This window comes from Gymnodraco acuticeps, unplaced genomic scaffold (assembly GCF_902827175.1).
Source record: "Gymnodraco acuticeps unplaced genomic scaffold, fGymAcu1.1, whole genome shotgun sequence".
Taxonomy (NCBI): domain Eukaryota; kingdom Metazoa; phylum Chordata; class Actinopteri; order Perciformes; family Bathydraconidae; genus Gymnodraco; species Gymnodraco acuticeps.
The window spans coordinates 319082-329588 of NW_022992319.1; the positions used below are offsets into that span (position 1 = coordinate 319082).

General features: G+C 35.5%; 1 protein-coding gene across 3 annotated transcripts; it reads left to right on the top strand.

Annotated features, from left to right (window-relative positions):
• The first annotated feature begins 646 nt into the window (after positions 1 to 646).
• On the top strand, positions 647 to 9869 carry LOC117541270. Of its 3 annotated transcripts, none has more exons than XR_004568289.1 (7): positions 647 to 732; positions 4095 to 4427; positions 5251 to 5514; positions 5649 to 5678; positions 7674 to 8216; positions 8373 to 8401; positions 8717 to 8809. XR_004568289.1 is itself a non-coding variant. In XM_034208452.1 (7 exons), the coding sequence occupies exons 1-7, from the start codon at positions 675 to 677 to the stop codon at positions 8825 to 8827; spliced, it is 918 nt and encodes a 305-aa protein (XP_034064343.1). In that variant the 5' UTR covers positions 647 to 674; the 3' UTR covers positions 8828 to 9869. The 3 variants fall into 3 exon arrangements, 2 of the variants coding, with proteins under 2 accessions (XP_034064343.1, XP_034064344.1); XM_034208452.1 differs by having other exon boundaries at positions 7674 to 7766; positions 8717 to 9869; XM_034208453.1 differs by lacking the exon at positions 4095 to 4427 and having other exon boundaries at positions 7674 to 7766; positions 8717 to 9869.
• Positions 9870 to 10507: the final 638 nt, after the last annotated feature.

Consider the following 10507-nt stretch of genomic DNA (forward strand, 5'->3'; position numbering starts at 1 on the left):
TCGTGGAAAGGACAACCTTTTTAAGCTTTTCCTTGGTGCCTGAGAGGAGGTTCGGTCATGTCTGGTCGGACCCTCTTTTCACCACCTCGACGGCGGTTTCGGACGTCGCCCAAGTTTTAGTCAATGTGAGGTAATGTGTGTCGCCAATGTAACCGGTTAAAACTCCAAGTGGCGATGAGGTCTTAAAATGTATGGAAAGGGTCTTAAAAGGTATTACATTTGACTAGAGGATTCCTGCATATACCCTGTATTAAAACATCATCAAGTATATATAACAAATAAAAAATGGAGGCTGTGGCTCAGTAGGTAGTGCGCTGAATTTCGAATCAGGGGGTAGCAAGTACTACCCACAGTAATGAATGTATGTAAGTCACTTTGGATAAAAGCGACTAACAAGTAACATGTAATGTACAAAAACAGCCCTTTTTCCCTCTTTATTATTGGATAAAATGTATCATTTAGCTTCAGTTGCATCCGAAGTAAATAACTGTGTAGGCCTATGCTCGTTTATAAATGTACGCATGTGAAAAAGTTGCACCACCTTCATACGTGGTGAAAATAACAGAAAATGAGGAAGTTACTCTTTTTTTAACCACAGCTTATATAAACTGCTTTGTGTGTTGATCGCCAGTTCAGAAACATTGAGGACAGCAGAGATAAAAAGAAGAAGCAAAATGGCTGATTTCAGATGGATTGAAGTGTTTCTATTTCTGACTCTCATCGTGCTTACAGGTAAGAATACAAACACTTGTGGAAGGTAACTATGTTCATTTACTCAAGTACTGCTAAGTAAAAAAGTTGAGTTCTTATATTTTTACCCACGACATGAACAGAGGTGGGAAGTAGTGGAGTACAAATACTTTGTTACTGTACTTAAGTACATGTTTCTGTTATCAGTACTTTACTCCACTACTTATTTTTCTGACGACTTTTTACTTTGACTTCTCACATGTTGAACACAAATACCTGTACTTTCTACTTCTTACATGTTGAACCCAAATACCTGTACTTTCTACTTCTTACATGTTGAACACAAATACCTGTACTTTCTACTTCTTACATGTTGAACCCAAATACCTGTACTTTCTACTTCTTACATGTTGAACTCAAATACCTGTACTTTCTACTTCTCACATGTTGAACCCCAATACCTGTACTTTCTACTTCTTACATGTTGAACCCAAATACCTGTACTTTCTACTTCTTACATGTTGAACACAAATACCTGTACTTTCTACTTCTTACATGTTGAACCCAAATACCTGTACTTTCTACTTCTTACATGTTGAACACAAATACCTGTACTTTCTACTTCTTACATGTTGAACTCAAATACCTGTACTTTCTACTTCTTACATGTTGAACTCAAATACCTGTACTTTCTACTTCTTACATGTTGAACTCAAATACCTGTACTTTCTACTTCTTACATGTTGAACCCAAATACCTGTACTTTCTACTTCTTACATGTTGAACTCAAATACCTGTACTTTTCTACTTCTTACATGTTGAACCCAAATACCTGACTACTTCTACTTTCTTACATGTGCACACAAATACCTGCTACTTTCTACTTCTTAAATGTTGAACCCAATACCTGTACTTTCTACTTCTTACATGTTGAACTCAAATACCTGTACTTTCTACTTCTTCACATGTTGAACCCCAATACCTTTACTTTCTACTTCTTACATGTTGAACCCCAAATACCTGTACTTTCTACTTCTACATGTTGAACTCAAATACCTGTACTTTCTACTTCTTACAGTGTTGAACCCAAATACCTGTACTTTCTACTTCTTACATGTTGAACACAAATACCTGTACTTCTACTTCTTACATGTTGAACCCAAATAACCCTGTACTTTCTACTTCTTACATGTTGAACCCAAATACCTGTACTTTCTACTTCTTACATGTTGAACACAAATACCTGTACTTTCTACTTCTTACATGTTGAACCCAAATACCTGTACTTTCTACTTCTTACATGTTGAACACAAATACCTGTACTTTCTACTTCTTACATGTTGAAACCCAAATACCTGTACTTTCTACTTCTTACATGTTGAACACAAATACCTGTACTTTCTACTTCTTACATGTTGAACTCAAATACCTGTACTTTCTACTTCTTACATGTTGAACTCAAATACCTGTACTTTCTACTTCTTACATGTTGAACACAAATACCTGTACTTTCTACTTCTTACATGTTGAACACAAATACATGTACTTTCTACTTCTTACATGTTGAACTCAAATACCTGTACTTTCTACTTGTTACATGTTGAACTCAAATACCTGTACTTTCTACTTCTTACATGTTGAACTCAAATACCTGTACTTTCTACTTCTTACATGTTGAACTCAAATACCTGTACTTTCTACTTCTCACATGTTGAACTCAAATACCTGTACTTTCTACTTCTTACATGTTGAACCCAAATACCTGTACTTTCTACTTCTCACATGTTGAACTCAAATACCTGTACTTTCTACTTCTCTCATTTTCCAAACAGCTGGTTCCTTTAGTCTGAATGTGTGTTTGGTGCGTGATCATTATTCTTTAGAGTCATTGCGTGCCTATTGATTTGAACACGATCCGTGTATCCATCATTTCCTGGTCTTCTCTAAAGAAGAGGGACCAATGGAAACGTTGTCATGTTGCCGTTGTTCAGCATGGAAACATTCATTAGCTAACAATGACATTATTGTTCTATTGATATAAAGGGAGGTCAGGTACTCTTTAAAACAGCTGCTAGTTATGGGTACTTTTTACTGAAGTACATTTCAAAGTTCTTTACTTTGACTTGAGTAAAGAAGTTTAGTCAGTACTTCTACTTTTACCAGAGTATTTTTAAACACGAGTATCTGTACTTCTACTTGAGTAAAGGATGTGTGTACTTTTGCCATCTCTGTACATTATGCATGCAGATGTTTTACCTTTAACTCCACTCCAGTATTAAACTGCATTATTTACTAGCTACCATGCAGATTTTTAGTATTAAAGAGGACATCTCTTGTGGTCCTGCCTGACTCTCATCATACTACTTCCCTGATGGCTCCCACAGGATTGTTGACATCCTCGTGGATTCATCTTCTTATTATAGACACATGCATTTCCAAACATTTGGTCTACCTATGTTGCAAATGTATTATCTCTTCGATTTACACACGGCATCTATTGCACGTCTGTCCGTCCTGGGAGGGGGATCCCTCCTCTGTTGCTCTCCCTGAGGTTTCTCCCATGTTCCCTTTAAACTGTGGGTTTTCTCCGGAAGTGTTTCCTTGTACGATGTGAGGGTCTGAGGACAGAGGGTCTAAGGATAGAGGGTGTCGTATTGTCATACTGATATTCTGCATAAACTGTGCTGTTGTATTTGTTGTAAAGTGTCCTTATTGTAAAGTATTTTTACTGTATGTACAGCACTTTGGCTCGACCAAAAATCGTTTTAAAAATGTGCTATATAAATAAAACTTGATTTGATTTTGATTTGACATATTATGCTCATTTTCCTGTTCTCCCGAGTGAATTTGGGATTTTAGCCTTTGCAAACCATTTACATGCATACAAACCTATATAACACACTACAGGAGAGAGAAAACCCCAAAAAGCATAGCCTATAGGGCAAATAATAGTAATAGACATATAAATCAAATCTTAACCAAGTGCCAGATTGAAGTCTTTAACACATTAATGCGTAATCAATAATTAAATACAACAATTCTGCAATGGTCAGCATTTCTTGTTTTTTTTAGTACTTTAAGTATATTTTAATGCCTTAACTTTTGTACTTGAAAGCAGGATTTTTACTTGTATGTTTACACTGTATTATTGCTGCTTTTATTTAGGTACAATGTCGGAGTACTTCTGGGTTTAATACACACAGTATGATTCTAAAACGGGCAATTCTGCAAAATTAATACGACAACCTTTTGGTACAATTTGATGCTGAGTACAGTTTTGAATGCAGCAGTGTAACTTTTATCTTATTAAATGATCTTCCTTCAACTCTGCTCATATGCATATAACAGAAACATTACATAAGTTGACTGAAATGATTATTTATATTTTTCTCTTGTCTTCTCAGCGGGAGCCATCTTGCCTTATGAGCCGGATCCTTTCTCCTTCGCTGTGAGATCAGGAGAGGAAGTCACTTTGCCTTGTGAAAGAAACAGATTTGCTTCAAACCGAGTTGCTTCACAGTTACCAAACTGTGAAGCAACTCGGTGGTACTTCCTGGAAACCATATATATATCACAGAAAGTAGTGCTTGCAAATGGGAAGATGGTTGTAGAAGCTAAAGCAGATAGACTGAGTGTTACAGAGAAATGTTCTCTGGTTATAAAGAAGGTCACAGAGGAGGATGCTGGTTATTACATCTGCAGAAAGTCCCGAGAAGTTAACCTGGCTGTTGTTACCAGTGAGTATTTAGCAGAGATGGGAGAAGTATTCAGATCGTGTACAGTCTTGAGTAAAAGTAAAAGTATCAGAGTGTAGGAATACTCTGTTACAGTAAAAGTACTGCATTCAAAATGTTCCTAAAGTAAAAGTAGAAAAGTATTCTCATCAAAATATAGTGAAAGTAGCGACAGTAAAAGTATTCATTGTGCAGATTGGTTCATGTCAGAATAATATATATGATATGTTTTATAATGATTGATCATGAAAGTGTTCTCAAAGCTGGTAAAGGTGCAGCTAGTTTGAATGACTTTGTATACTGCAGGGTAGCTGGTGGATTTACTCCAGGTGGAACTAAAGTCTGATTTAACACTTGATTATATTTCACATCATTCATCCACATCTGTGAAGTAACTAAAGGGATTCAATACATGTAGTGGAGGAAAAGTACACCATTTACCTCTGAACTGTAGAGGAGTACAAGTATAAAGTAGCATTAAGGGAAATACTCAAGTAAAGTCAAGTACCTCAAAACAGTACTTGAGTAAATGTAGCCTACTTAGTTTACACCTCTGAAGTTTAGCTGGATGCTAATGCAGTTTAGCTGCTAATGCTAACTGTCTGGCCAAGTTGTTGTTCTGTTGTTAAACTTTAAAAGTGTTACATCCCACACTTCTCAGAAATAAATGTGTGGAGTAGAAGTACAAAGTAACAAGTAACTTTTCACCATGGTATTTACATCTTGAACTGTCTACTTAGGACAATGTACTGAAACATTAGAGTAAGTCTGATAACAGTAATGAAATTAACTTTACTCTTGTTGTCTTTCTCTCACACATCTTCAGTCTCTGAACATAAGAGCCACGATGAGGTGACGTTACGCTGCTCTGTGGCTCCGTCTAAAGATTGCAAACACCGAGTGAAGTGGCAGTTCAGGGATAAAGACGTAGAGATGGACGACTTCAGGACATCAGAGTCGGATTGCGAGGCCAATGTGACGTTCCTGACTTCTCTTTTTATTTACACGCCGAAGAACTATGAGTTGCTCAAGTGTAAAGTGAATGTCAACAACAATGGAGTTAAGCAGCTGTTCAGCCCTCAGTTCTCAGGTAAAAAAAGCACAATGTTAAAATGTATTAAACAGATAATAGTGCTTACACATTTTATGCATTTTAATCAGCCATCATTATTTGTTAAGCTTCTCAATCAATTTTGTTGGCTTGTGTTTATCATTATATTTCAGGGGGAAATGCAACATTAACGACACATGAAGGTGAGAAACAAAGTGGTTTAAATACTGTAGCTTTGGTTAAAACTGTAGATGTGTGTTTACAGTGGGTACAAATGTAGAAATGTCACAAATGTCACTGAATATTGTTTAAATATTCCAGCACAACAATGTTATTTTTAAATAATTAACTTAAGTATTTAACATGCACATTAACAAATGTAAGAGTCTACAGTCTGTCTAATTTCCATTAAACAAACTTTGAAAAAAATGTTTCTCACAATGACAATGCTAACATAAGGTGACCAGATTTTCAAAATTAAAACCGGGGACATTTTGAGTTTTGCGGTCAATATATCAATAACATATCCAATTGTTTTCACTGTTTTCATCCTGTTTTTTCAAAGAAAAAAGGGGGACAATTCTAATGTAATTTGAACATTTTAACTGTTGGATACAAACAGAAGGACGATAGCTCATATATGAGACTGGGAGGCGTGTGGGGCAGTAGATTAGTGCGTTGGTGTTCGGATCAGGTGCAAACCCCACTGCAGTCAGCATGTCGTTGTGTCCCTGAGACACTTCACCCCAAATTGCTCCTGTGGGGATTGCCCACAGTATTGAGTATGTAAGTCGCTTTGGATAAAAGCGCCTAACAAGTGACATGTAAGTAATGTAATGTAATGAGACTTCAAAGGTCTTTTATTTTGAAACTGTACATCAGATTGTCCAGATTCTCTCTGAGTGATTAGATGGGGTCTCCTGCTATCACCCTGAAGTGAAATAAGTATTTGATACTGGATAGTTTTTGTTTTATTCTCATCTAAAAACAGAGGGATGATGGCTCATATATGAGACTTCAAAGGTATTTTATTTTGAAACTCTACGTCAGATTGTCCTGATTCTCTCTGAGTGACTAGATGGGGTGTCCCGCTATCACCCTGGAGTGAAATAAGTCTTTGATAATTTGACAGTTTTTTATTTATTCTTGTATAAAAACAGAGGGATCATAGCCCATATATGAGATTTCAAAAGTATTTTATTTTGAAATTCTACATCAGATTGTCCTGATTTTCTCTGATTGACTAGATGGGGTCTCCTGCTATCACCCTGAAGTGAAATAAGTATTTGATTGACTTCGAATGACTCTTTGTTTATGGACGGTTTCCATTAAATAATAATCAAAATATAGATGGACAATAGATCTAATTTTAGATTTTAAACTATACATTTTAAATTGTGCTTCAGAAAGTAATGTTATTTTAGGAGTGTTGTGAGATGGTGTCAACATCAATTGAAATGAGTCACCCAGTGGAAATGTCAGATATGTCTTCATAACTGTATCCTTACATTTTACATTCACTCAGTTATAATGTGGTAGTTATACATACTTTGTTTTAAATTAGTATTGATCACATTATATAGTACATATTTCTTAATTTAAACTCCAGTATATATGAATATGTTTGGTGTGTTTTTTAGGTATATTTGTTATTGACCGAGTAAACGCTTTTATTTTGAAGGCAGTTTTTACAGGCCTCTACCGTAATGCATAGGATATTCGCGCACCGCAATATAACGTGCGGGCTGGCTTGACTGTTTTCCGAAGTGGGGGCTGGCTCGACCGCAGTCTGTTTACCCAGTGTTTCCTGACATGAAACGTTTTATTTCACCTTGCTATGTGTTTTTAACGTATATTAAAAAACGGGGACAGTTTCAACCGGGGACAGGCCAATACAAACGGGGACGTCTGGTCACCCTATGCTAACATGATCACTATGGTAATGCTAACATTCTCACTTTAAACATGCTAACACATTATCAGTATGACAATGCTAACACGCTTAAACCGACAATGCTAACATGTTCACTATGACAATGCTAACACGCTTACAACGACAATGCTAACATGTTCACTATGATTGCGCTAACACACTGATTTGTATCAGACATAATGTTTAATATGTTTTCTCCATCATGTGATCCCGGTCTTTTGCTAATAATAATAACTGTATTTATAATTTTGTCGATGCTTTAAAGGTGTGTCTGTGGGAATCATCATCATGTTAGCGGTGCGCGTGGCACAAATCCTCCTCTTGACGGTCATTACTGTTCTTCTCTTTAAAGCTCGAGGTGAGAGAATTCATACCGACATACATTATTTTCAGATGCAATAACACTCATCCTGCCAACATATTTGGACTACTGACCTATAAAAGTAAAATTGTAACTTATTCAATCTCAAAACATTGTAGATCATGTAAGTGGGGGGCTGGCCTCTGAAGCACAATGTTGTTTATTGTGATATAAGTTAAATCAGCAAGATATGATGAATGGAAATAGGGAATGTGTGTTTATTACATAGACTACAGGTTTCTTATCCATATGACAGACAAAGCAATAGTGTGTAAGCTTTAAAATGTGGGCAAATGGCAAATATTTTATTTATAATTTCTATGTTATCGATTTGAAGTTTCACCTAGGTACTTTTTACTGGGATCCCCAAGCTCCCTTATACATGGTATTTAAACATTTCATTTGAAAAGCACCAATACAAACAGAAGGAGAACACAATGATATGAAGTCGGTAAGAACAAATGCATTGACAATGACACAAGACATTTAAAAATATACATGTGACTTCATCAGCAAGATACCACTTGGATCAGATGGATGAAAGAGGGTTAATACAAAATGAAAGTTTATAGCTAACATTTTCCTCTGCTGTTATTTTCTAAGGAAACCAGAGACCACCTGCTGACCTGACTGTGAGTTGAAAATCATAAGAAAAGTGGAAACAACAATTATAATTAATTGTAATGTTGGTGGCTTTTGTTGAATGTCATGCCTCTCTTTTCCTATTTTCCAATGTTAGACTATACTATTATTGAAGACAAAAATATATTGATAAAATGTTGGCAGTATATGTTTATGTTGTAGCCTTGAAGGAATGGAAAAGTCCTAAACTCCGTAAGAATACCTAATAGTAAAACTGTGTGGGTGTAATATATCATCAACATAAAACAGCTAGAATTAAACATTTCTTTATTTAAATTTGAACTTTTTTTTTTTTTTTTCCATAGGTGCATTACGATGGAAATGGACGTGGCGGCACAGTGAAGTACGAAAACGTTGGAGAACCTTCTGTTTCTGTCCCCCACCCAAACACCTCCGTGGCTACAGCCATAACATAATAAAATATACTTTATTATTCCGTCACAGCAGCATAGAAGACATTGCACATTAATTAGAGGTAAATAGAAATAAAAAAACATTAAAATATGCAAAACAGTGAATATATACGTATCAATAATGAAGGATATATTCATTCGTTCAGATAATCAATATTTACAAAAGTGTATTTTCCTATTTAGACATATTTAAAAGAAATAAATAACTCAACATATTTTGGGTAGGGTCACGTTCAAATTTAAACCAAGTTAAAATAAGATAAATATTAATGTATCCCTGTAGGGAAATACACAGAATAATACAAATAAAACCTTCAAATTAAAATTACAACAACAACAATAGGAAAAGGTAAAACACAGAGATGTAAACATTTTGAAATTGAGAAAAATATCAGAATTTTGAGATTTTCTGAAAAAAGACAGGAAGTTGCGATTTCCAGATAAAAGTGTAAACTCCCTAGAAACTACAGAAAACAACTTCTAAAAACGTTGTTACGAAGACGTCAATATGAATTTATTTCCGCAAGTTTTCGAGATTGGTTTTTGATTTGTAAGTTGCTTGGGTTGCTGGTAAATATGTTTTGCTAATGTTGCAGGTTTGAATGAGCTGTGCTTCTTAAAGGAGGTAATTACAGTTATATTACATTATAAACGATGATATGATCTTCTAAAAAATAATGCACATAATGTACAACATTATTTTGTATTACAGCAGATTTTTATTCCTCTGTCATTCCATTGCAATGTAAATACTGTTTTATTTGACTATATATTTTTAATTATTTTTAATATTTTTCTAGTTCTCTTCCTGTTTTTTTAGCTCTTGTTTTTATGCACCATGACATCAATTCAAATTCCTCGTACGTGTAAACCTGGTAATAAACCTGTTTCTGATTCTAAAAGGAAGAGAGTAGTAGAGAACAAGAAAATCCTAGCCTCCATATTAGTTTCTATTTTTGAGTTCCTTTTAATTAATAAAACACTTTAATTATTGTAATTGTATTGTTCGTATTGACATATAAAATAAACTGGTGTGTCATTCTTCCTTTCTGTCCTTACACTCACTTTTTGACCCCAACAGCCTTCATCACCATTCTTCTTCCTGTCCACCAGATGTCCCCCTCCTCACCTTTTTGTATTTCCCACTCAGTGTGGAGTTGTTAAGCCTCTTTGTGTTGTTGTTTAGTGTCTCTTTGGAGTAGTTTTGTTTTCCAATTTGTTTCGTCTCCGTGGTAATTTGATGTCTATTTGTGGTCTTTTTTTTCTGTCTTCTTGTTTTTGTCCCTTGAAGTCTCTTTGCGGCCATTTTGTGTTTCTTTACGGTGATTTTGAAGGTTTCTTATTTCTCTAATTTCCCCTCCTCGACTCCTCCGCTCGCATCTCCTGTGGCGGGACTAAGACACAAGGATAGGAGTCAAGGAGGGGATTTAGAGAAATGAGAAACCTTCTTTGTGTCACTTCGTAGTCCTTTTTTTTGGCTTTTTGTAGTTTCTTTGTGTATCATGGTAAATTACTACAAAGACACACAATCACCACTGTCTCTTTGTAGTCATTTTGTGTTGTTTTGTCCATGTTATTGTCGTTGTGAGTCTTCGCAGCTGTTTTGCATCTACTTGTGGTTGTTTTGGTCTTGTTGTAGTCGCTTTAGGTTTCTTTGAGGTCATTTTGAGTCTCTTATTGGTT

Bases quoted from the DNA above. Each gene is read 5' to 3' on its own strand.
- LOC117541270 (XM_034208452.1), top strand. From the start codon at position 675: ATGGCTGATTTCAGATGGATTGAAGTGTTTCTATTTCTGACTCTCATC. The intron at 4,428-5,250 runs GTGAGTATTTAG...ACACATCTTCAG, and splicing joins TAACCTGGCTGTTGTTACCA to TCTCTGAACATAAGAGCCAC. The intron at 8,402-8,716 runs GTGAGTTGAAAA...TTTTTTCCATAG, and splicing joins GACCACCTGCTGACCTGACT to GTGCATTACGATGGAAATGG.